The sequence below is a fragment of the Falco punctatus genome (assembly GCF_963210335.1).
Source record: "Falco punctatus genome assembly, chromosome: 13".
NCBI lineage: Eukaryota > Metazoa > Chordata > Aves > Falconiformes > Falconidae > Falco > Falco punctatus.
Window position 1 is genome coordinate 25,181,840 of NC_137593.1, and position 25,039 is coordinate 25,206,878.

The 25,039-nt window shown below is 47.5% G+C and overlaps 1 protein-coding gene across 4 annotated transcripts in view; it reads left to right on the plus strand.

The window, feature by feature from the left end:
- ARHGEF4 (Rho guanine nucleotide exchange factor 4) overlaps positions 1-20,776 on the plus strand; it is a 231,792-nt gene extending 211,016 nt beyond the window's left edge. For all 4 annotated transcript variants that reach the window (XM_080409688.1, XM_080409690.1, XM_080409689.1 and 1 more), the window contains 9 exons: positions 8,280-8,459; positions 11,051-11,245; positions 12,272-12,451; positions 13,073-13,305; positions 14,655-14,784; positions 15,669-15,800; positions 16,872-17,115; positions 17,836-17,913; positions 19,149-20,776. In XM_080409688.1, the coding sequence (XP_080265814.1) occupies positions 8,280-8,459; positions 11,051-11,245; positions 12,272-12,451; positions 13,073-13,305; positions 14,655-14,784; positions 15,669-15,800; positions 16,872-17,115; positions 17,836-17,913; positions 19,149-19,306 (1,530 nt within the window). In that variant the 3' untranslated portion in view covers positions 19,307-20,776. The remainder of the gene's footprint in view (positions 1-8,279; positions 8,460-11,050; positions 11,246-12,271; positions 12,452-13,072; positions 13,306-14,654; positions 14,785-15,668; positions 15,801-16,871; positions 17,116-17,835; positions 17,914-19,148) is intronic.
- Positions 20,777-25,039: the final 4,263 nt, after the last annotated feature.

Consider the following 25,039-nt stretch of genomic DNA (forward strand, 5'->3'; position numbering starts at 1 on the left):
TCCAGTTCTCCTCTTCTCTCTTTCTTTCTGAGTCATCCTGCCATGCAGGCTTTCTGACCCTGATGGAGCAGGCTGACGTTTTCTTAAATCTGTCTGCAGAGACGTTCCTGAGGAGTGGCTCACTGAGGCAGTCATTTGTGTCAGGTATTGCCTGTGTTGCAGTTGGCAGCATAGAATTTCATTTGCCATTTTGTCACCCTGACACTCAGCATTGGATCTGCTTGTTTAGAAAGAGTTAATATGTATTTTGCTTATACCAGAAAGTAAATGTCTTAGACATTTAAAAATAAGTTATAGATGAGTTAAATAAGTATCTTCTGGAAACCTGTGTGAAAGGTTAAAATGGAAGCTATTTTACAGCTTTTTGCTTACTGTAAGCACTACCAGCAACTGGAACGTTTAACTGTAAAATGTGACAGAGAGACAAGCTTTTGCAGAGTATGAACAAGTTTGAGAAGGACTTTGCTGCTGTTGTTGCCTTATGCCAAAGCTGAAGGATGTTGGTTCCCAAAATTAGCAGACTCCCTTGATATCTAGGTGATAGGAGAGTGATGGTTGGGGTACTGAGGGTGCTGACAGGATCTAGATAAGTAGATGTCTTCCTCAGCTGCAGGTAACTATCCCCACTCTTTCATAAGAATTTTCCTGACCTATTCCAGCCAAAAGTAACATGGACTGAAGGAATTTCAGTTGATTTGATTCGCCTTATAATAATCAGCTCCCGTATCTTAGGTGAAGAGCTGAGAACTTCTTGCATCACTCTGGAATTTGAAAAATCATATTTAATTGGACTCAGATGGACCTGCACCTGGCATGCTTTCTCACGCTGTACTTTTCACACAGCAGAGCTCTGCCTCCTTCGCTTTCTACAAGAGTTGCTTCCCTCCTCCTGTAGCACTTGATAAAGGGAGCTTTCAAAGCTTCTCCTTGCCTGCTGCGGGGGGACCCTCCTCCTCTTCCCATCTGTTTAAACCACTTCTAAGGGAGAATCAGGACTCAGATGATATAAATAAAAGGGAATAATGTAATTAATGCCAGTCAGAATGGTTTTGTGGAAAACAGTTCTTATCAAATAAATGAGATGACAAATTTTGAATGTTTGGTAAATGGAGGCAGCTGTACTAGATGTCACATGGGGAGTTTGACTACAGGCACTGATTAAAAAAGCAGCACTACAGAGTATCAGTGTAGCACACTTAACTGGAGTCAGATCTTGGTTGACTGACATCTCGGATTTGTTAAGGAGAATCACTGTCAAATTAAAGTATTTTGAATGGAGATCTGCAGTGTTTGGTAAATGTCTGAGTCCTCCACTATCCTTAATCAGTACTCAAAAATCTGTGCTGAAAAAATATGCAGCTGACACAGTAGGCAAAGGGGCAACAAATGCTGAGGGCATGGCTTGACTGGGGGCATGGTGTTCCGGTCTGTGCTTCTGAAGCAATGAATGCAACCCACTGCCCTTGTGGGGGCATGTCTGGTGTGATGCTGTGGCAAGGAGGGCTTGTGTTACCCTGAACTATGTAGACAGAGCAGCAGCAGGAAGCAATGAAGTGTTCGCTGTGGCTGTGGAGTTGTGTCAGTGGTTCTGGCACCCTGCAGCCAGGCAGCAAGTCTAGTCTAGCAAGACTAGCCCAAATTCCTCCCTGGCAGTGAAGGGAGACAGGACCCCCAGGGGCTTGGTTAATTCATCATAATAAGGTATATGCCTAAAGCAAACCCTTCCCTGGGGTGCCTGTCTTTCTCCACAAAGGGGAGATGCTCTGTAAAGACAATCAAGATAACTCGTTCAGACTAAATGCCTGCTGTTCAGATGACAGAAGCTGTATGAGATAAATTTCATCTCTGTTGTCCATCATTAAACAGTGAAGTTAAAAGTTTTGAGAGGAAGCAAGCTGTCAGGCCGATTTGAAAACTATTTTGTGGGTTCAGCTCAAGGGAGAGGCTAGCTGGCTTCTACCCACGTTCAGGAAAAATAAGCATTTGTGTGAATGAAGTACTACTTTGGGGCAAGAGTGGAAATAATTTTTTTTCTTTAACTCCTCTGCTGCACTTTGCATGACAGAAGGCAGAAGGGAACTCTGGAAGCAGTGATGGGTGAAGGAACTGTAGCTGGGGCTGGGGGGGCTTTGCTTCTGGGGTCAAGACCGCTGCAGGGTTTAAATGTTTGCTGTGCTGACCCAGTTCAGCTTCAGTCTGCCACTGGCAAGTTCTGGGGGGGCTGAGCGATGAGCACAGTCTTCAGAGCAACCATTTCAGTTCACCAGGAAGGGCTTGGGTTCAGGTGCTCTCCATGGAAGGTGTCTGTTTCAGGGTCACAGAGCTGAAAAGTAAATTCCATTTTATCGGCACCTTCTCCCTGAACTGCCCTGTTCCCACTATCTTCTGATGCTTCTGGGTTCATTTTTTGAGCTCAATATGATCCAACATACTTGGCATTATCAAGAGAAAGCTATTCAAATTTTATTCAAATGGAACAGAGTAGCTCAAAGATAAATATTTCCTAAAGGCGTCTTCATCCCTCCTTCTGTAAGTTGTCAAGATCTTTTATCTCTGTTAATATTGCCTGGAGCTCCTGGCAGAACAAGACCAGGACATACAAGGTAATTATGTCAAGGTGTCCAGCCTGAGAAGAACAGGGACTGAGTGGCTGGAATGCAAACAAGCCCATAGACGCGGGCTTTGCATGCCACATCTATTTGCCCACATGCAACAGACTTATTTTGGGGCAGCTATGTGCAGATTGCCCTGGCTGTCTCTCCTCTTTGGTAGCCTGCGCATGGACATTGTGTGGAGGAGTAATGCAGCAATCCTCGCCCCTCCATCTCTCTGTCATAAGTTGAGCAACCTGCACAAGCAGTGCTTTACTGGCGCCCTCCCTTAGCCTCCCTGTTTGTGAATGTGCCGTGAGGCTGCAGCTGCACAGGCGGTTGGGGAATGCAGCTGCACAGAAATGCCAATGCAATATTAGAGCTGCAGTCGATTTCAGTTTCAAAGCATCAATGTTAGTACTGCCTTTGGGTTGCAAACACTGCTGTCTAAAAACTTAAATGTTGTTATAAATAAAGAAAAAGAGCCAATTTTTGTTTGTTTTCACTGCTGCCAGCTGCAGGAGCTAGAGCAGCTGTAGGGTGGCTGGGTTTGCACTCTTTGCCTTCTAATGTTTCTCTTCTAGAGACTAGTTTTTGGGGCTTTTCAAGAACATGTACTGAGTTGCCCTTGATAATACAAAGCCAGCACGTAAATATTGTTTCATATGGAAATTAATAGTTGTTTTTCAAACTTTGCTTTAATTGCAAAGATCAAAACCAGTGGTAAGATGAGCCTTTTCAGCGGAGGAGCTGCCATGCTTTGAAATGGTGAGCATTCCCTTTAATACATGTTTCTCTAGAAGATAAGCAGCTCTCTCAATATAGCTGGTTGATTGTGCTATGCTCCAATGCATTTTGCAGGAAGCTTTTTTATCTGCTGGTGTGTGTTATCCTTCCTGGGATAGGGAGTGATAGCGTCCCCAGTAACAGTATGGTCCTTGGAGAGGATACTGCATTCTCCCAGCTGGAGCAGCTCTGCTTGCTGCAGTGGCATGCAGTACTGTAGGTGTTTCTGTGCCATGGAAACTTCAGTCCTGGCTCAGAGCTACCCTTTAGTATTTGCCTTGGGAAAGGGACTGTTAGACTGGGTGTATCTGGTATGTCTGTATCAGCCTAGGAATTGGGCTGGACGCAATTGAAAAAAAATAGTATAAGGTACAGGCTGGTACAGACTGAGGACTAATAGAAAAATGAGCACTGAGCATGGTGATCATTAAACACTTCATGTTAGCGCCTGCTCCCCTGCCCACCCCCAGGTAACGAGCACAGACTGAAGCAGTGCAGGGAGACCAGGCAGAGCCTGTCAGCCTGAAGTCATGGAGATGTTTCAAGTGCTGCTCTACTAAATTAACTGAGACAATCCAAAGCATCTCTAAAGTGTTTTTTTACTCTTTATTTCTTGCTTTATTTCATATTGATCATTCCTCCCTACAAACATGTTGTTAGTTAATCAAACCCTGGCCTGTATTTCAGGTGTGTTTTCAGTTCCTCCTTTGCATGAGAACTGGCCATGGGTAGTGGCTTGTCTACTTGCCTGCGCCTACTTGGCCAGGCTGGTGACCAAGAAGTTGTGACTTGCTACATTTGGCAAATCATAGTCACAGCAGGGATGTTGTTGAATAGGGAAAATTTAAGATACTAATATTAGTGGATGGATTAAAATACCAGCTGAGGATTCACTAGTCAACCCCATGGATTTCAGTGACTCTGAAAAGAACCATGTGGCTCTGCCCCCTTGTGAGCTGGATGTATCAACCCTAACATGCTGTTAAAGCTAGGTCAGGCTTGGTCTTGTCTTCTCATCAAGATACTGAGATCTGACAGCTTGGTACTGTAAGGTATCAATGCCTTCACATCAGTGGTCTGCTTGTGTGATCATCAAAATGCTAAGGAGGAAGTCCACTTAGTCTCTCTGGTCATGGTCACGGCGTGTGCGCCAGCTACCACATCATACTCAGAGCACTGATTCAGAGTGGCATGTTTAAGCACACAGCAAAGGTATTTTATCTCAAAAAGAGCCACATTCTTTATGTGCTGCTCACAATTTGTATGTTGAAAAGCCTGCTGAGTGCCACCCTTCCCAAAGATTTAGTATCATATGCCCATTTTCTGAGCAGCAGCCATCCCTGACACACAGGGACACAACTCCGCATGGTACGGCAGCCGTTCCAGCGTGACCTGCTGGTAGGGCTTACCTAGGAGCAGGTGACTCCCCAGCACTCTGCCTGAGACCAGCATATTTAATCAGCTCCTCTCTGTAGGGGTGGCCAGATGCTCAGCTCCAGCCACCCCATCACCCTGTCACCCCTCTCTTCTCCCCGCAGAAGGGTAGAGCTGGGCTCAGCTTGTGGTCCACACGGTCACTAGTCACTGCATTCGGATTGCTAAAGCAAACAGATGGGTGGTGTGCAGGCAGACTGCTCAAAGCAGCAGCAGAGCTCTTCTCGGACAGTAGCTAACATCCAGCCATTCTTTCTCTAACTGAAGTCTGATAGCTGATTTTAGAAAAACATACACTTTTTATGTCTGCTCTCTACTCTAGTTTTCATCGCTTTCTGTTAGAAAGTTAAAACATCTAACTTTCTGGAAGCCTGACAAAGCCTACAAGTGTTTCAAAAATATGAATAAGGGCTTTACTCATAATGCTGAGTATGCTTCAAGCATGTCAAACTATATGCAATGTGCCTGTTAAGTGAAATATGCATAAAAAGCACAGAATAATTTAGGTTAGAAAGGACCTTTAAGATTGTTCGTTCCAACTCCAAGCCCAGCACTGCCAAGCCCACCAGTAAACCATGTCCCTAAGTGCCACATCTACAAGTCTTTGAAACACCTCCAGGGGTGGTGACTCCACCACCTCCCTGGGCAGCCTGTCCCGATGCCTGACCACCCTTTCAGTGAATTTTTTTTTTTTTCCCAATATCCAACCTAAACCTCCCCTGGCACAACCTGAGGCTGTTTCCTCCTTGTTATGTGGGAGAAGAGCCCGAGCCTGACCTGCCTGCAGCCCGGCCTGCCCAGCCCCCCTGCAGAGCCCCCCGCCCCCCAGTAGCTCAGCTCCCCCCAGCTGGGTGCCCCCTGCCCTGACTGAGGGGGCACTCGCTCCCCTCGCCCAGCCCGGCGGTGCAGACACGCAGCAGGACGGGCCCCGGCGCTGAGCCCTGGGGAACCCCCCGTGTGCCCGGCGCCAGCGGGATGTGACTCCATTCCCCACCGCTCCCTGGCCCGGCCGCCCCCCAGCTCCTGACCCCACACAGAGCCCCCCCCCGGCCCGGCCGGGAGCTATTTTTTCTGCCTCTTCACCCTGGTTGGGTGGTCTGTAACAGACTCCCACCACGATATCTGCCTTGTTGGCCTTCCCCAGGCTCTTACCCATCATCACTGAACCCTATTGTCACCATCGTCAAGCTCTACAGCCAAAACACTCCCTAACACACAGTGCTGCCCCACTGCCTCTCATTCCTTGCCTGTCCCTTCTCAGGAGTTTTCAGCCACCCATTGCAGCACTCCAGTTGTGCGAGGCATCCCACCATGTTTCCATGATGGCAACTATATCATGGTTTTCCTGCTGCACAATGGCTCCCAGCTCCTCCTGGTTGCTGCCCACGCTGCGTGCACTCGGGCAGGTGTGCTTCCTTGATGCCGCCACCTTTTTTGGGGGAGAAGCTCTAACTCCTGTGTGACCATTCTCAGGCACTTCTGTAGTTTCTAACACATCAGTAACCCTTGTGCCTTTGCTGCCCCATGGATCTCCATCCCCTACCTCCACTGAGATACACACAGCTCTAACAGCTGTATGCATTAATTGTCAAGCCCAAATATTGTTTCCCTCTGCAGCTCATTTGGACAAATACCTGCCATTTGACTGGGCATAGCTGCTTCTGCTGTACGGTGTATTCATTGCTACTATCTCTCGATGTGTGGTTTTCAGAGACTAATGATACTACTTCTCTACTTGCCTTGTCAAAGGCTGCCCTTGCTATAAGAGCTTAGACTAGTGAGGGACTGTTTACGATGCCTGGATTATTTTCCCATCGTGCCACTGGCAGGCTGATGACAGCAGCGTGTCCCTTACAGTCCCTGCTTGCTGAGCCTCACCGCAGTGACTGCTCAGCTCTGTGAAGAGCAGACGCCTGCCATAAGGATGCACCCAGCCCTGTGGTGATGCAGTGGAGGGCAGTGGAGAAAAGACAGTGTGGGGAGCACCAACACGCTATGTATGAGTGGAGGAAGCCTCTCATCCTCTCCTTTCCCCATCATATTTTTGTCAGAATGGAAACACTGCATTAAGCTGTTTCTGGTTCAGTGAAGGGGCATTTGCTATCCAAAGGCAGACTGCATTTGAATTTTCTTTCTAATGCCTCGTTAACTCTCTCCTGATTTACTGTATCCACCATTATCTTGACGTTCTTTTACAACACGCATCTTTCTTCTTTGGAGAGGGGCAAAAACAGTAACGCAGAGCAGCAGATAGCTTACTGTGTGACCGAGCAGTCTAGGTGCCTAGCATGGATGACACGTGCATTATGTGGCTGTGGCGATACTGCTGCAACGCTGTCAGGTACACCATGGGCAGTGGGTTTTGTACAGTTTTTTTCTTTCTCCCTTGTGCCTCATAGACTGTTCTTCCTGTTGTCTTCCCAGAATTTATCATTGCACCATCTTCCTGGAGAAAAATAGGGCTTCGCTTCCACTCCAGAACGGCTAAGTCCTTTTTTGCAGGACTCCAGTATACACTTTGCTTTCTTGGGGAAATCCTCGGTGTTCAGATATTCTCAGTCGTGCTCAGGCCCCAAGAAGTCTGTGCATGTACTATGTAGTTGTTGAAATTCAAAGAAGACTCTGACTTGATAAGACCTGTGGGCATCAGGCAGGCGCTGCTGTTGTAACGGCCAGCGGGACCAGGTCACACCACCACCACCGCAACTTTCCTTAGCTACACAATAGCTAAGGTGTGAGTGGTTGAAAATGGCATTAGGCACATACAGACAAAATCATCACTATGTTCAAGAGCCCCTCACAGCCTCTAGCCATATAGGTTGGGGTGGGTTTCTTGTTTTTTTGTTTTTTGTTTTTTTTTTTTTAATTGTTGGGAGTGTTTTGTTTTTGTTTTTTTTGTAGAGTAGGCCCTCTATGGAACATGTAGTAAATAACCGTTGTCCCTCTGTATAATTACTTAAATTCTCTAGGAGACTTATTTTAAGCAGCTTAAGTGCTAAGTTTAACCACCTTGAAGACTTAAGGCTCTATCCATCCTAGACTAGCTCTGAGGCCTCAGAATACCTTCTGCTCTGAAGTATGTTTCTGAACATTAATGCTCAAGGGTTTATTCCAAGGCTTTCCAAAACAGGGCAGCACAAGAGCATCTTCCACGAACAGTGTACCACTGAGCCTTGTTTGGTTGCTGTGGCAAAGTCACCAGTAAGAAATTCCAGAGCATCAAAATGATGTTCTTTATGGTAGTAAACATACTTGTGTCCAAGTGATTCTGAATAAATGCTGTCAAGAGCAAGGTCAGTTGAAGGAACTCCCAGACTAGCACCAACTCCTTTTCACATTGCTCAGGAGGAGTCAACAGTTATCAACACTTGTTTGGCTCAGCAGCAGTGTTGCAAAAGCTGCAGCCACGTCGGCAGACTGTGCTGCTTTCTTGGAGGAAGCTGACAGTTTGACTTACTCTGTCCACAGCTGATCAGTGATGGCAGCGTGGTGTACGCAGAAGCCCTCTGGGACCATGTCACGATGGATGACCAAGAGCTGGGATTCAAGGCTGGCGATGTCATTGAAGTAATGGATGCTACCAACAAGGAGTGGTGGTGGGGGAGGATTCTGGACAGCGAAGGCTGGTTTCCAGCCAGCTTTGTACGGGTAAGAGTTTGATATTTCTTTATGCCTCTCCATTAGTAGCAAGTGCTTGTTCTTCTTCTGCTGGTTTCATGTTCTGTAGTGACTCCTCAGCACTGTCACTGCTAGAGATAGTTGGCTCAATGTGCCTTGTTACTATTCCTCTGCGCATGGCTGCGGTACATTGGGCTGAACTGCCACCAGTGTGGAGAAGGTCTCTCTTTACATGAGTAAATCAGGGCAAGGGTGGTTCAGTTCCAGACTCCTGGAGCTAATGTGAGTTGTGCCAGCTGGGGAACTGCCCTGCATGGTGATTTCAGCCTGGGCTCCTGCTTACACATACGTATATCGGCTACTTTGTGCCCAAGCACACAGCATGCCCTTCAGGAGCGAGCAACAAACACCCTCCATGAGGAATCCCAGATGCAGCAGGCAGAGGTCTTCCCTCTAGTGTCCACCTCAGACAGTATGGGATGAGCATGGCACCAAATTTAGTTTTTTCCACCTGGTGCTGGGTCCAGTGCAATGCCATGTCCCACCTGACTCACTCATACACCTGCTCTTATCCCTGGAGTTTTAACGTCAGGCTGCTGGGCTGCCACATGGCACTGTATTCCAGGGATTTAAAAATGGTGGAGAAAACCACAAAAAATGTCTTGGAGGTCACGTCGGACAACTGATGAGGGAAGAAGTGCTTTTGGGCCAAGGCTTGTGGGTCAAGGCTCTCCCTCGAGGCCAGCTACAAAGGCCATGTAGAAACAGCTATATAGAACAGCCCAGACAGTCCCAGCTGTATACGGCAGAGGTTGGATTAAATTCCAACAGAGCAGTCTGAAACACACCTGAATTCTCTGTGCAAGTTGGGGGTAAGATAAGAGTCTGGGTAACCGCTGTGCACTTTCCTGCTGTGAGGAGCATCTTTTTTCCCTTCTTTGGGCTGTGACTGTCGGTGTGGATGCCTGACCCAGCTTTCACCACTTCAGGGCAGGCTCCTCAGTACTGCAAAAGCAATTAGGTGCCTCAGGGCAGATTCTCAGCCCTTTAGCTCTTTATCTAGGTCACTTCAGATCACAGTGACCCAAAACCAGGGGAAGCATGAAAGGAGGTGATACAAGGTGATCCCCTGTCTGTAGCAAAAGTCCTTCGAGAATTGAGGCAGGCAGTGCTGTGTAAATTTTGAAATGCTTTGTTATAGATTGCAGCAGACAGTCTCACCTGGGTAACTTACAAATGGTGCATGTTTTTGCAAGTGAGATTACTAGAACCAAACTCTCAGCACCGGCGGGGACAGAACTGCTTTTTTCATAGTCAAAACACAGGCCTTTTTTTCTTTTGTGTTACTGCTACATTGAATTGTTGTACTGGCTGGCAAAAATCTGTGGTAAGATTTCAGGAGACTACTGCTAGCCATTAGGGATACAGAGTAACAAGTTCTTTTATCAGAGTAATTACAACACTTACTCAGGCGTCTGAGTGAAGCTTCCCTGCTAATTATCGCTGGGTCTCAACTTACTGCCGGGAAGGCCGGTATGTTGGCAGACTTGCATGATGTGCAGGTCTCTCAGTTACTCCGCACCAGTTTCAGGCCAGGCTCCGAGTTTAAGACTCACCAGTGTTGTTCTGCTCACAGTGAAGGAGAACCAGGATTGCACATCGTCAGGGCTTCTCCAACTGTAAAGAGTGAGTAAATGTGATCTATGCCAATGTTGGCAAAGGGATACGAGTATGCTCTGGGTTTTTATATGTAGCTATATCTGTATCAAGTGGTAAGTAATCCTGCCTAGAAGAAACTACAGTTCTGTGCAATTGTACTAGTTGTAGTTACGCATGTTCCTGCTTCACTGTTTTTCACTTCTGTGCTGGAACTGATCATTCGAGTTGTGTACAAAATATTCCCAGGGGCACTCTGACCGCTACAGTACTGCTACAGAAGAGAAAGGCACCGTCAAGCGGCCGCTGTTACCTCCGGGCCGTGGCTGCGGGGTGCAGCCTGCAGGGCGCTGTGCCTGCACACGCCGGTGCTTCTGCTCGTGCTGCGCTGCCATCTGATGGGCGCCAACAGCCCAGTAACTAGTGCTGCTCCTTACCGCACAGTATGCCCGCTGGCGTCTATCTGCTTCTGTATTAACAAATTCTCTTTAAATAATCTTGGGGAAGCAGATACCGAGCGTCCATCTGTTATTCATCGTACGAGTACAGCAATACAGCTGTATCAAAAAGCAACTGTTTGCTGGTTTCCCCCCTCTCTCCCTAAGTGTCTCCTCACACGTACCTAAGCAGAGTTCACTTGATAAACCGTTTCTGTCCTGACTTTGTATGTATTCTTCCTGGAAGACTCCAGATCATTCCTGTGATTTCTGTCCACAAAAGATGCCTGCTTAAAGCCACCCATGTCACACAGTGGGAGCAGCTGGAAAGTACCCTTCCCAAACTATCTGGCCTTAGCTTCCCCCCAGGGAAAATATGTTTACAGGTAATATACACGCAGCAGCCCTTGTCACTCCTCACCCTAGCACAGTACTCTTCTGCCATTCAGTCAGCTGCCCACACTTCTTTTCCCTGGGAGAGCTGTGTTCAGCAATACAAACGGTGAACATCTTGTGTGTCCGGCACAGCTGCGAGTAAACCAGGATGAACCCATGGAAGATTACCCCCTGAAGGTAGAGGGTGGCAAAGAGGACGACTCCTGCAGCAGCACCCGCCGTTTTGGGATGGGGCAGACCACTAAAGACCAAATGAGGACCAACGTCATCAATGAGATCATAAGCACAGAGAGGGACTACATCAAGCATCTGAAGGACATTTGTGAGGTAATGGAAAAAAGGGGGAAGGAAACGTAAGAACTTGTTTGAAGGGTAACAGAATATGCCCCATTCTTGCCCAAAGAGAGACCCTAAGCAAGTATCTTTTCTAAAAATGAGACTATTTCCACCAGAGCTTGTTCTGATAAACGGCACTGCATGCTCAGAAAACAGAAGACAATTCATTACAGTAATATCCCAAATCCCTCTGTATTTGGAGCACCCACTTGGGCTCTGATTAAATGGAATTGATTGAATTTGCCAAGCCAGAGAAAAAGCAAATGTCTAGCATTGCTGTCCTCTTTAATACATGTTCTGTGGTAATATAATCAGCGACCCCAGCCTTCAGGCAAGTCATGCTCAGATCGAAACAACTGGGGGATTTTCAGCCAATTAGGTCTTTCAATTGCAAATATGCTGAACATTGCGACACCTCTTCTAAAAGAGACAGGGCACACCGGGGCAAACGAAGGAATTGGTGAGGGTTTTGCAGGAACATAGTTCTTCACTGAAATGGCACAAAAACGTAGTGCCTTCCAGGAAAGCCAGCTGGGGGAAAGCAGCACACACTCACTGGACAGGCCTTTCCTCCTGCAGTGTCCCCCCCATGTCCTTTGTGCACTCCTCCTCCCTTGAGTCAACCAGGCATTTCCTAACACAAGCATCCAAACCAGATCCACAACTGGATTTAATTGGTCTAAACCCATCAGTGGATCAGCGCTGGGGTCAGAACACCCAGTAGCCTGCAGACAGACAAAGGTGGGTTTCACAGGAGGGAAAGCTGCCATGGGACTCCCAAGTGTGGATTACAGTATCCTCTAAGGCAGTGATGATGTAACTGTGGCTGAGTTTCTGTTTCCACCGTGTTTTGGGTAGTTATCAGAGGAAATCATAGCTAGAACATGAAAGCAGCTATGCAGGAAGGGGGTACAGGAACCCGGTGTACAGCTGACTACAGTTCACGGGGGTTTCTGTCGATAACCAAAGGCCACAGAGTGAATGCCCACCAAGCTTTCCCATTTGTTTTCCTCCTAGGGTTATATTAAGCAGTGCCGCAAAAGAGCCGACATGTTTACAGAAGAACAGCTGAAGACAATCTTTGGGAATATTGAGGACATCTACAGGTGCCAGAAGAAATTTGTTAAAGCACTAGAGAAGAAATTTAACAAAGACCACCCACATTTGAGTGAGGTTGGCTCATGCTTCTTGGAATATGTAAGTAAATTTGACTTTGTGGGAAAGGGGTAGCTGAGCGTGGATTAAGCCAAAGGATTTAGAAACCGATCTAACTGAATTGAAGCTCTGTTTAAAAAATCCCACCAAACCAAATTAAATGCTACCCCCTACCCTGTCCAACCACTACCCACCTCCCAATGCAACATCCTCTAGCTCTTGTGGCTGTGGAAAGAACACTTACAAAGGTGCCTCAGTGTCTGAGCGCTATACTCCCTGCCAGACAGTGCTCCTCGAGGCAAAAATGTAGGAAGATTCCAAAATACTGTGCTGGACCTGAGTTTACAGCTGTGGCATTTTCGGGTCAGTGCAGGATCAGCAATGGCTGATTTCGACCATTACAAACATGCAGCTGAGCACAGGCCAGAATACATGGAAATGTCTTGCTCTTACAGATAAGCAGCACATCCTGTAATTTGTAATATACCCTGCCCAACCCCTGCTTCAGGTCTCTGGGCTTCAAAGTTTGGGCAGGATACAAATTACTGAACAGCCCCATGTGATACTCGAGCAGGACCTGCACTGGGAACTCACACACAGCACTCTGAGGCAAGCCATCACCCTCAGGAACACGGACGGTAAATCATTTCGTTCCCCTTGCAGCAAACAGAGTTTCAGATATACTCTGAATACTGCAACAACCACCCCAACGCCTGCATGGAGCTGTCCCGCCTCGCCAAAGTTAACAAGTACGTCTACTTCTTCGAAGCCTGCCGCCTGCTGCAGAAGATGATTGACATCTCACTGGATGGGTTTCTGCTGACTCCTGTGCAGAAAATCTGCAAATACCCACTGCAACTGGCTGAACTGCTCAAATACACCAACCCCCAGCACAGGTAGGTCAGCACGGTGGGGAGGGAAGGAGCGAGACTGGTCTCATGGAAAAGAACTAATGCAGAATTGTGTATGGAGGAGGGTAGCTTGCCAAGAGCAGCCGATACCATGGTTCTTCTGTGTTACCTTGTAGAAACCAGGGGGAAAAAAAAGTATTTTTCTATCAAATACATATTTTTTCATTAAAGTAGCACTGGGTTTTCCTGTCTGTTACAGATCTGGACTTGCAAGGTTCACCTTATAATGGTACTTTTCTATTTCATTTGGCCCACATATTTCTGGCACCAGCACATACGTACTTTGGAGTTAAAATTTGTTTCTAATGGTGGTGTTGAAAACTTTGCCTCCAAAAGCACTGGTTGAATATACCCCAAAACGCCCATGTCACTACTCCACAGCATGTCAGGGCTGTGTAGCAGTCATGCGCTTTGCCCAGTGCTTCACCAGTGGGAAGTCATGGCCTACAGCCGTCAGGCCATGCACACTGGCCGCTTCAGCACCAGCTCTGAAGCCTCCAAATCCATTGCTCAGTTAAGGCACTGCCCTCGGCTCAAATAACTATGTCACTTAATCAAGCATCTGAAATAATTAGCTACAGAAATAAAACGTGAAAAATCTGTCTTAAAAGTGTTGATACTGGTCCATTGTGGCTTGACTTAATTTTACCTTCCTAATTGCAGCACTGGTATTTCACAGAATGGTTTTAAGCATGTCTTATTACATTTAGAAGCATGATGTTCTGAAGCTGACCTCTGAACAGAAAGCTTCTCGATGCAGTACACAGATGTTTGGGAAATTATGTTGGAAACAAGTTGTGCAGAACAGCTCCTTCCCAGCTACTTAAACTCAGAAGTAGCTGGTGGCAGCAGATGGTTTGTGGGGGAGGGTAGATCAGCTTCTGTCTCACCCTTCCAGGTAAAACCTACCTGAAATGAAGCCAGTTATTGCTGATCTGCCTTACCTATGCATGGCAGACTCAGTCCCTGTATGCAAATGGTGCATTATGAATATATTGCATTATGTTGCAGAAAACACCCAAGGCTTGGAAAGCCCTGGAGATTCTTCCAGCAACTTGTATTTACACCTCTGTGGCTGAACTTGCTTGCTTACCCCCTTCCCTTCCACACACTGGGCCTGGATTTGTTACAAGACTGTAATCTGGGCCTCTAAGCCAGCATGCGTCTGAAACCTGTACCTGACTTCCAGCAGAAACCAGCTGGGACAGAACCGCAAGTGGAACTCATGTTTTCTGCTCTCCAGCCCTAGGCCAAGCCCGACTGCACTCCTTTGGAGCGTAGGTACAATAAGCACACATCATTTTGTCATGCCTAACACCTCTGCCCTACCGTAGGGATTTTAAAGACGTCGAAGCTGCCTTAAATGCCATGAAGAACGTTGCTCGGCTCATCAATGAGAGAAAGCGGCGGCTGGAGAACATTGACAAAATTGCTCAGTGGCAGAGTTCGATAGAAGACTGGGAGGTAAGAGACTTACTTTCGCCATGAATTGAACGTTCTGCGTTGCCCCTCTTCTCCCCCTGCAACAGCTTCTGTCTACAGCAGGATTTTCGTAAGGATTACAGTCTAGCCCTGCCTCAGGTCAGCTGCCCCTCTTTGTGTGCGTTTGTTCTTTTATTTAGACAGATACAATCTTTCAGTACAACAGAAAAGGTCTAGTGCGTAACAGCTACACCAGCTGCCTTTGCATGCTCCCCGAGATTTCTGCTTTCCCATTTTCCTTGCAGAATAAAATGAGTGCGTAGGTTAGTGAAATCCTGTTGTTTTCCTTTTGCCCCCCATTTTATCTGGAGTGATTTCAAATGCTCCCAATGGGCAGAACTGCCCCTTAATGCTCAATAGCCACATTATTCTTGCAGAAAGGCAAGCTCTGATGTAGTGACAAAGGAAGCCAAGGTTTCGTGTAGACTCATTAAAACAAAAAATTAGTAAAAGAAGCAAACCTACTAATTTTCTAAACCCTACACCCAATAAAACCAGACTGTCTCCCTCCCAGGGATGTCAGGTACGTTGTCAGCTTTCCGCTTACATGCCTCCTTTAATGTCAGGGATGGATCAGCTGCCCTGAGCAGACTCCCTGGAAAAGGAGATCTTTTTCATTTACCACACTGTTCTTATCAAATTCAGTTCCCATTCCCTGGGTGCGAGGGGCACAGTGTCTCCCTGATGCGACAAGGACTGTCCTCCAGCCCAGCAGCTCCCTCTCATTCCCAGAAGTTTCATCAGCAGGAATTCAGGCCACCCAGGCCCCTCAGCCAGGCTGAGGTTCTCCTATGAGACTGTGGGCTTATTTCTTCTCCCCCGTTTTCAGATGGCTGAGACCCACCTGTTCTTTGTGCTGTTTTCAGGGTGAAGATGTCCTGGTCAGAAGCTCAGAACTCATCTATTCTGGGGAATTAACCAAAATCTCCCACCCTCAAGCCAAGAGCCAACAGAGGATGTTCTTCCTCTTCGATCACCAGCTCGTCTGCTGCAAGAAGGTAACCTCACTAGCCAGGCACAAACGCTGTCTATCACAGCACTAAAGCATTTGAGTGAACTCTCTCTTTACCCGTTTGCTTCCTTAATACTTACTAGCATCATATATGCTTCTGGCACAGAGATTTCTACGCGCATTCGTTGCGTTGTTTCCTCTGATGTCCCAGGGTGTTCTGTGCACCTGACCACAGCAATAAGCTACAGAAACCGACTACTGGCCTAATTCTTACAGCAAAAGGCAAGCACTGCGCTGCTTCTAGGGTTAGTGTATGGGTTTGTGTGCTGTATGTGTGCTCAAGTATGAGCACTGTCACCCATTTTCTTTTAAATACGTTTGGTTTTTTTCAACTGCACTTCCACATGAGATTATTATTATATTCAGAAGGTAACTGCAGCTTTGATGAAGAGCTGTGGGCCTTGACAGTCGCTAACACCATATTAACATCGCATGTAAGTACAGACCATGCTATTTTTCATAACCCAACTGATCAATCTTCCTTGGTAGAGCAAATGAAAGGTATCTTTCATTGGAATTTCAGCACTGAACATGCCATTTTTTTTGCATAATCCATGGCATACAGGTAGCTACAGGTAACTAAGGCATGAAACCCTCACTGTTTTATCACTGCGCTCAAGTTTACTTTTTGTTGTCAACACAAAAATCAATAGCTAATTAGGATATTTTTTTTGGCTTTCTAACTGGGACTGCAGGATTCCAATACTATTTTTTGACACATGCTTAATGAGGATTTGGGATCGTGTGTACCAACACAAGCTTGCTTCTCATTCAGAGCTGCTCAGGGCAGCTGATATTCTCCAATGATGGATGCCAGCCTATCCTGACCCCACCACTGAAGAAACCATGCAATTCCCCTTGCTGCCAATGGTGTCAACAGGAGCTCAGTGCTTTGCAATTTCATAGAGTCAAACCCTGTATCATTTTTTTCTTACAGGACTGTAATGACTGCCACAAAGATTAAATGCTGCATCATACCAAAGAATATGAATGCTTAAGGAAGGGATGGGACAGGGAACAGTAACATTTGTATGAGTCTGTGTGATCTCTCTTACAGGATCTTCTGCGCCGGGACATCTTGTATTATAAGAGTCGGATCAATATGGATGATATGGAAATACTGGATGTAGAAGATGGGAAGGACAAGGACTTCAATATTAGCGTGAAAAATGCATTTAAATTGCACTGCCGAGACACCGAGGAAGTCCACTTATTCTGTGCAAAAAAGCCTGAGCAGAAACAGCGCTGGCTGAAGGCATTTGAGAATGAAAGAAGACAGGTTCAGCTCGACCAAGAGACAGGTATGGGAAGAGCAGTGTTGTGAGCCAGTGGTCTTTCGATGGGTGTTAGGGTGGTTTTTTTCGTTTCTTGTTTGTTTTTTTTTTTAACCACCAGCCAATGCATGGGAGTGAAAAGGCAGGGAAGCAAGTCCGTGCTCCAGTCCAGCTCTGGACTGCTGAATTGCACATTCTGGATGAATCTGTGCAATTGAAAAAATAAAAAATGCAAACCACTGTGAGCAGACACTGCAGTATGTCCTCAGGGAGGCTGATGTCTCTTTCATGAGTTCAGGCAGGGCTGACCAAATAGACAATACTTACATACAACTTCCATTATTTTGCAGTACAGTGTGAGTCCCCAGCTTGGCAGTATCTGTAAAAAACACGTTCAGTCAAGGGTTCTCATTATAAAAGAGGGTTTTAATTGTTTTGTCTAAATACTGCTTAATTCAGACCTGTGATCTAATGATATTTGAGCCACAGCAGGCCTGGCTGGCAGCTTCTTCACCCAGCAAAGCACAGGCAGTAAACCCTGCATGAGAGGTAGGGAGGGCTGTGCAGCACAGCACAAGCTGGGGGGAGCAGTACGTGCCCCTTCCAGCTTTGGGAGTAATTTTAGCTTGTGACCTTTCACCTCAGGCATATTCCTGCCACCGTGTTTCCCTTGCTCTCTGTGCCAGTGTCTTCCATGAGATATAAAATGGTGACCTGCTGCTGACAAACTCCTATTTTATCTTCAAGGTTTTTCAATCACAGAGGTGCAGAAAAAGCAGGCAATGCTGAATGCCAGCAAGCAGCACCATACTGGGAAGCCTAAGGGTAAGTCACACCTGAACACATAAATGCTGCTAGAACCGTGTGTGTGTGTGCATGTGTCTATATTTACTATATGGGAGCACTTCCAGTGAAGTGGCATTAATTCTTGAGAAAGCCAGATGGTGAGCTCTGATGTGACAATCTGCAGTATCGTTCCTGGCAGATTCAGACAGCTGGAGTCAGGAAACAATTCGTAACTACAGGAAAGCTGCTTCACACCTGATTGCCGAGCACGGTGCCGGGTGCCACGGTTACATACAAACCAGCAGCTCCTGCTGAAGGGCTAGTTCACAGGCTCGCCTTAGAAGCCAGGCTCTCCAAGCAGTGCGGTATGCCCTTTGTGAAAAGACAAGATTAAGTTTTGTAGTAACCCCCATGGTGCAAAGAGGGTCCTAAAGGTCGCTGCAGCAGGGACTATTCCGGCTTGGGAAGATGCTTTGAAACCTGTATTTCTGGCAGAACGCCACAGGTAGGTACCATGCGCATTGACAGAGCTGCACGTTGAACCTTGAAGACAAGGAAGGCTTAGCAGCAGCCAGGGGAGCGTGTGCTCAAGAGGTTCCTGTGCCCACCGTGCTGTCAGCTGAAGATTCCTGCTACCTTATTTCATGATGCCGTCACACCTCTTTGTATCCAGAGAGACAGGTGTCACTTGCTTTCCCCCTGGACCCACAGACAGGCCACCGCTTCCTCTTGGTGGTACCAGCCAGCAAGTAAATCCCAGCCCAGTCTCCAGAAAGCAAGCTTGGCTGAATTTCAAAGTCAGATGTAAGATTTGGCTGCAAACAGGGAAGTTTGGAAGGAGGCCAGACCTCTCTAACAGAGCCAAGCCCTAGGGGTGACACAGTAAAGGAGACCCCCTAAGCCAGCCCTGTCCGCAGGCTAGGCACTGACCATTACAACTCTGAAATCCGCTGCAGGAAGCTGTAAGAGGCAAGACAGGCACATGCACAGCAGCTGCTTCTCCCAGAACCGCCAAAGGCAGAGGTGAAGTTTGTCACTAATGATGAGCTACAGCTGTTTAGCCCTGCTGTTGTGCTGACAGAACACCTGTCAGTTACGCTTCACATTGCTGGGCCTTCCACAGCAAAGCTGATCCCCCCCAGCAGTGCTGAAACCAAGGGTCATACTAAGGCAAACCCCGCTGACTCCCCTGCAGCTTGAACAAGGACTGGGCAGGGTGTGGGGAAGGGAGCTGTGCTCAACTAACATGCTTCCCCATCTCCTTCTCGCCGCAGCTGTCACCAGGCCATACTATGACTTTCTGATGCGTCAGAAGCATCCCACCCTGCCTACCACGCTCCCTCAGCAACAAGTCTTCATGCTGGCAGAGCCCAAGCGCAAGCCCTCGAACTTCTGGCAGAACATCAGCAGGCTGACGCCCTTCCGGAAATAAGGGCAGCCCCGTGTTTGTGCCTGAACCCCTTTCGAGAAAGCACTTTATCCGTCAGTCCTGGGAGGTGGAGCCCAGGTTCTTCCAATCCTTTGTTTACAGAGGATGGCACACGTGCTCCGGCCTTCCCTATTTATTTTGCAGACCGACTGACCGCACTGGCTCCGAGGTGAGACGCTGCGTGCGTGTGCTTGCACACACGTGTGCACTTGTGCCAGTCCCAACCAGCCAGCCTTGCACAGCGCCCAAGAGGCAAACTTCCAGGAAGAGATCACGGGAGGGAGCCTGACATGTTTCACCTGAAAAGATTTTGCTTGTCAGCTGTACTTTCTTCCCGCTGCAAACACTGCTGCTGTCTGGCAGCTGTCAGAGGGGACAGTGGCTGATAGACCTGCTGGCTCCCTGCCCACTGACACGCTCCAAACAGTTCAGAGTCATTGACACGATACATTTTCCGTGGAGGGATAAACCCTTCTGCTCTCTGCCCACCCCCACTCCCCACGTTACTCAGAGACACAATCCTCCTCCACCGCCTCACTCATTCAGTTAGCCTTGGCAGGCACTCAGCCAACAGTGAGTATCGCACTGTGACCTTTTCCTTCCCTTTAGTTCAACACCACTGATGATGAACTAGATAGTACTTTAAACTGTGCCAATCAACCTGCAGCATGAGTAAAGTTCAAGAATCTCTCTAGTGGGTTTGAGTTACGCAAGTTAGAGAAAAGTGTGCCTAATTAATACCGTACTCAATTCCTTAGATTCTCATCTCTCCATCATTCTGCCATATTTCCTGGCCAATGAAAATGCTCATCGTTTGTAATGTGTTTATTTATGGTAAAAATCAGAACTGTGTATTTTGTAAGTCTGTAATTGTTCTTGTCAGATGTTGTTAACTTGATACCTGTTTTGTCTATTTTTTTTTTTTAAAGAAAGGTCAATATTTGCAAACCTAGCTCCCAGAAGTCAGAGTCTACAGTTCAACTCTGAAAGATGATTGTTATGCAAACCCCACAGACCCTCAATTCAAGGGGTATTACTACAGGTCTTTGCCACCTTTAAAAAGATGGAAAGCCGCTTTAAAAAGGCCTAGATTTGGCATTAGGAGCCTCACATTAAGTACCCAAGTTTCAAACTGTGGCCAAAAAGAATTAATTTAAACCTTGGTTAGCAAAAGGAAAGATTTGCCTTACCATAGTGAGAGTTAGAAGCCATACTGACTGAATTCCTTAGCTTAGGAGACATCCTGTGACAGTGGAAGGAAGACGCCAGCTCATTCCAACGACGCTAGTGTGAGTAAGCATTAACTGCCCGCAGAGCTCAGAAATCCAGTGTTTGTTGATGCTGTAGCTGACCAAAGTCTGGTCATCCAGGGATATCTGAATTCAGTAGCATGTACAAAGTCATTCTTGCACTATATCTTTCCCCCAGACCAGGGGTAACATTTAATTTCATAAAGAAACTTGTAAAAGTGACTCTCAGCCTGTGTTTGTCTCCAACACGTCTGTGTGAACTTGTTTCTCTTCAAAGTCACTGTAGGGATTCTGCTCTTGCACTCCAGAAGTGACCACCGATCAGTAGAAGCCGTGCTAGGTTATCCTCCGAGCCATCCTTTGGGTGGAAGACTGGTGAAGCAGAGACCATACTGGAGATGTGCTGGTCACTTAGGACACTGATCAAGGTTAGGAAGTCACCAGTTCCCAAATTCCTGCTAGTTACTTAAAACACATGTCTAGGAAACATCAGAAAAGTGCAGGGGATGCTCAAGCCCACTTTGCGCAATATAGAATTAAGGAGTACCAGGAAGCATGAAGAAGTACAAATGTAAAGAGAACCCACGGGTCCTCCTGGGACCTGCCCAGCCTACGCCCCTGCCCTTCTTCCTGGGCAAACACCTACCCCCATGCTCTTCTCCTAGGCAGAACCAGCTGTCACATCACTGTGCAATATGCAATGTGCAAAATGGCAACCAAAACCCAACAATGCCCCCTAACCCTTCCCTCTCATGCAGAAGCACAAGAGATGTCTGCCCATGGAAGGTTTGGCACTTCCCCTTCCCCCTGTGTCACCCCAAGCAACAGAGGAAAGCGGGGGTCGCCAAACTGGAAGCAGTGCCTTGAAATGCTGCCCACTGCATTTGTCTGGCATTTGTCAGAAACGCCTCTCTAACGGCACGTAGCAGCTGGGAAACTGAGCCAATGGGAACTGCAGGAACGGCCTTCAAACACTGCACAGACAGGTGTGGGTCACTGCAATGGGGCAAGGGCCAAACCGCCCCTGCACCCACCCTCATTGCACGTTACCTCCCGCTCGGCGCTGCCCTCACCCCTCACGCCAGCCAGAGCCCAGCGCAGCTGAGCCTTCAGCAGCCAACACAAAGAGCTTTGGACCGTCAGGTCTCTCAACCTGAACTAAAATACAGAACATCTGTTCTCTGCACGAGAGGACAGGGTGTCGATACTTGGGGGGTGTGGGGACTAACAAAAAAAAAAAAAAAAAAGGTAAAGAAAATAATCAGGCTCTGCAAGAAGCCACTGAGCTCGGGCTCCACTACCTCTTGCCAGGGACCACAATGAACAGTGACACCTCACAGACCCATGCCAGCTTACGGAGTGCCCTGGTGCCCTGAGCATTGCATGGTTTGGACATCTTCCCCCCCCCCCGGCCCCACCCCCCCCAGTCTAACCACTGGGAAGAGCTGCCTGCGCACAGCACAGCCTCTGCCAACTGCCACAGGCTGCAGCCCTGGTGCCTGCCCTGCTCCCCTGGCCGGGCAAGGACAGCAGCTCTACTGAGCTAACCCAGACATGGCAACTGGTGGTCCTCAGGGCTGCCCCCAGTCCCCCCCAGCTACACAAATATCAGCGTATCAGCCTTTTGCAACAGCATCCACCCCCCCAACAAGCTTAAGCCTTTGCCCACACAATGCTCACATATGTGAACCACCCCGTGCTTGCTGCACTGCTGTGCTCGCCCCAAGAGCAAGCTGCCAGCGGGGTGGCACAGCACCCATAGCACTGACTCACCCCTGCTGCACTCATGCTGAACACAGCAACGCACCCGTGGGCTGGCACAGCACCCACAGCGCTGAATTACCCGCTGTGCTGCCCCTGCCAGCACGGGCTCAGCCAGCACCCATCGGTAACAGCAGGCAGTTGTCACTGTTGTGTTTACCCCAGTGTCTGCACCCTCCTTTCCTTATCCATGGCGTGTTTATTTTGATTGGCCAGGAAGAAAAAAAAAAATAGTATCTGTTGGCACAGCAGCGATCAATTTTCTGAGTTTCTTGGCTTTGTAGTTAGTGGGGGAGGAACGCTGGATGGGGCCAGTGAACCTAGGCTGGAAGGGCCCTCAGACCACCCCACAGCACCCTCAAAGCAAGACCAGCCGTGAAGCTGCAACAGGTTTCTCATGGTCTCACCCAGCTGCTATCCACGTGTGCTCGGACCTCTTCAGCTCCCTGTTCATACCTCACTGTCCCCATCATGGAAATATGTTCTTACACCTTTTGGAAGCTTCTCTTGCTGCAACTTCTGTTTTTCATTTGTATGTTGCTTTATAAACGCAACTGTGCATCTACCTACCCTCCCCTACCGCCCCGACCCAGTCTACTGAACAACACGGGGCGACAGTGGCACAGTACTCTGAGGTGCAGTAGCTTTGAAGGCCAATGAAAAAAAATAACAACCCTGCCCTCCCCTGCTAAAACACATGCAAGAATTGGCTAGTACTATCTGTGTAGCAATACTCTGAACAGTAAATACACATAGAGTTGTTTATCAGATTATTTATCACCTCTTCCACAACTTCCTATCTGACCAGTGCACACAAAGGATTTATAGAGAGAAACTTTTTATAGAAATCTTTTTAAGTGACAAAACAGACTTCTCGGGCCAAACAGTCAATGAAAAGTTACTACTTTCTGGTAGAGAGAAATACATTCTCTGCTTGACTGTCGGTACTCTTCCTAAAAAGTGTCTTCAGTTGGGATTCTAGTCTTGCAAGAAACATTTGGAGCTAGGATCCGATCCCCTATGCAAGACTGAAATCAGGTACAAAAGCTGATCACACTGAAGGAGGCGGAAATCTTGTAACGCAGTAGATGGAGTTACAGCGCGACGCTGACAGGTAAGGATCAAACCCACTTTGCTGAACGCACCTACCCACGCACCGGCCCGGCCCCGGACCGCTCTGTACATCTGACAGCGCTCAGCAAGCAGTGCCATCCTTCACCTTCCACCCAGCACTACTTCCCGATTCTCTCACCACACCACCTATTAACTCCTGAACAAACTGTGTATCGGATCACGTGTAACCTCCATGGGTGTTAAATAAGAAGTCACCTCATCTCCTGTTACTGATTAAATGGTAAATTGTATGTGTTAGACAGCGGTAACAGAATAACCAACACGATTTCCCCGCCTCTTCACCCTGGCATCTGGATTTTGAGTGGTTCCTCACACTGTACTGCCATTTAGAAGTATCGGGGAGAATGCGTGTGTAGGACAGATAGCACTGATGTACACAGTACGTAGATTCACACGGTCACAATGTAAACTCGTAATAAAGGGTTTGCCTGGCATATGAACAACAGGTCAAGTACAGCTTCTGTCAAGCTTTCTGAGCTTACTGAACACCACAATCTCACCAGATTCACAAGAATCCATTTGAAACATGAATAAGCAGAGATGTGAGACTTCAGTACCCACTCTGGAGACAAACCTTCTGCGTGGCCAGAGATGCAAAACAAACGGAAGCTCCTGACCTGGGTCTGAACAGCACCAATCATTCCGGATTTCAGGGTAGAACTCACCTAAACTACTCCGACAAATACTTCTGCGTTGAGTTATATAAAGAGGACAAGACTACTCAACCCAGGGGTGGTTGGGGTTTTTTTTTTTTTTTTTTTTTTTTTTTAGGGATTTTGGCACTATTTGTTCCCCTCACTCTGTAGCTACCTGTTTAGGACAGCCCTGTTTCTTAATGAGTAAACCTGCCCAGATACACCTGGACAAGTAAGACACACACTTACGTAAAGCATATGAACCATTCAGAAGAACAATTTGCTGAAGCTACCAGTAAAATTAAGAGAACCAGTGGCTGCTAAACAATCTAGTATCTGTTCTAACAAAGCACTAACAAAAAAAGGCCCTCTGTTTTGAACTACTACTTTAGAACAACCGAGTCAGAAAAGGTGGGTGCATAGACTAGAAAAATGCCTGCACTCCACGTTTTGATAGCATCAAAAGCAGCACAAACTGTCTTTGTACTAAAACAAAATAACAAATAGCTCTATTTCCACGGAGCTGGAGGCTGCCGTTACCTAAGGAGCCATGGGGTGCAGGGTGAGGAGGAGCCCTGTCTCCGCTGCCCTAGCCCCTTGCCTCGCTGCGGGTAATTCCAGCTGCCCAGGACACTGCTCCGCAAAACCCGTGTGTCAGGCTGCCGTGCGAAGCCCGGGCTGTGCAGACCACCTGCGTGGGTGTCCAAGTGGCCTCCTGGAACCATCCGAGAGCCAGGCCTCCCGGTGCTGAGCGGGACCGCTCCCAGCTGAGGCATCCACAAGTAGCAGCCATTCCAAGAGATCCTGGCTTCAGACTGAAAACAATGCATTTCTTGGGATGCCAGAATGACAGAAATTAGCTTTCTTAATAAAAAAGCCTTTGATCTTTTGCAGTATGTCAGAACATCAGGCTGTGCTTCTCCAGATTTACTGCAGTGGAAGCACATGTTCATGTA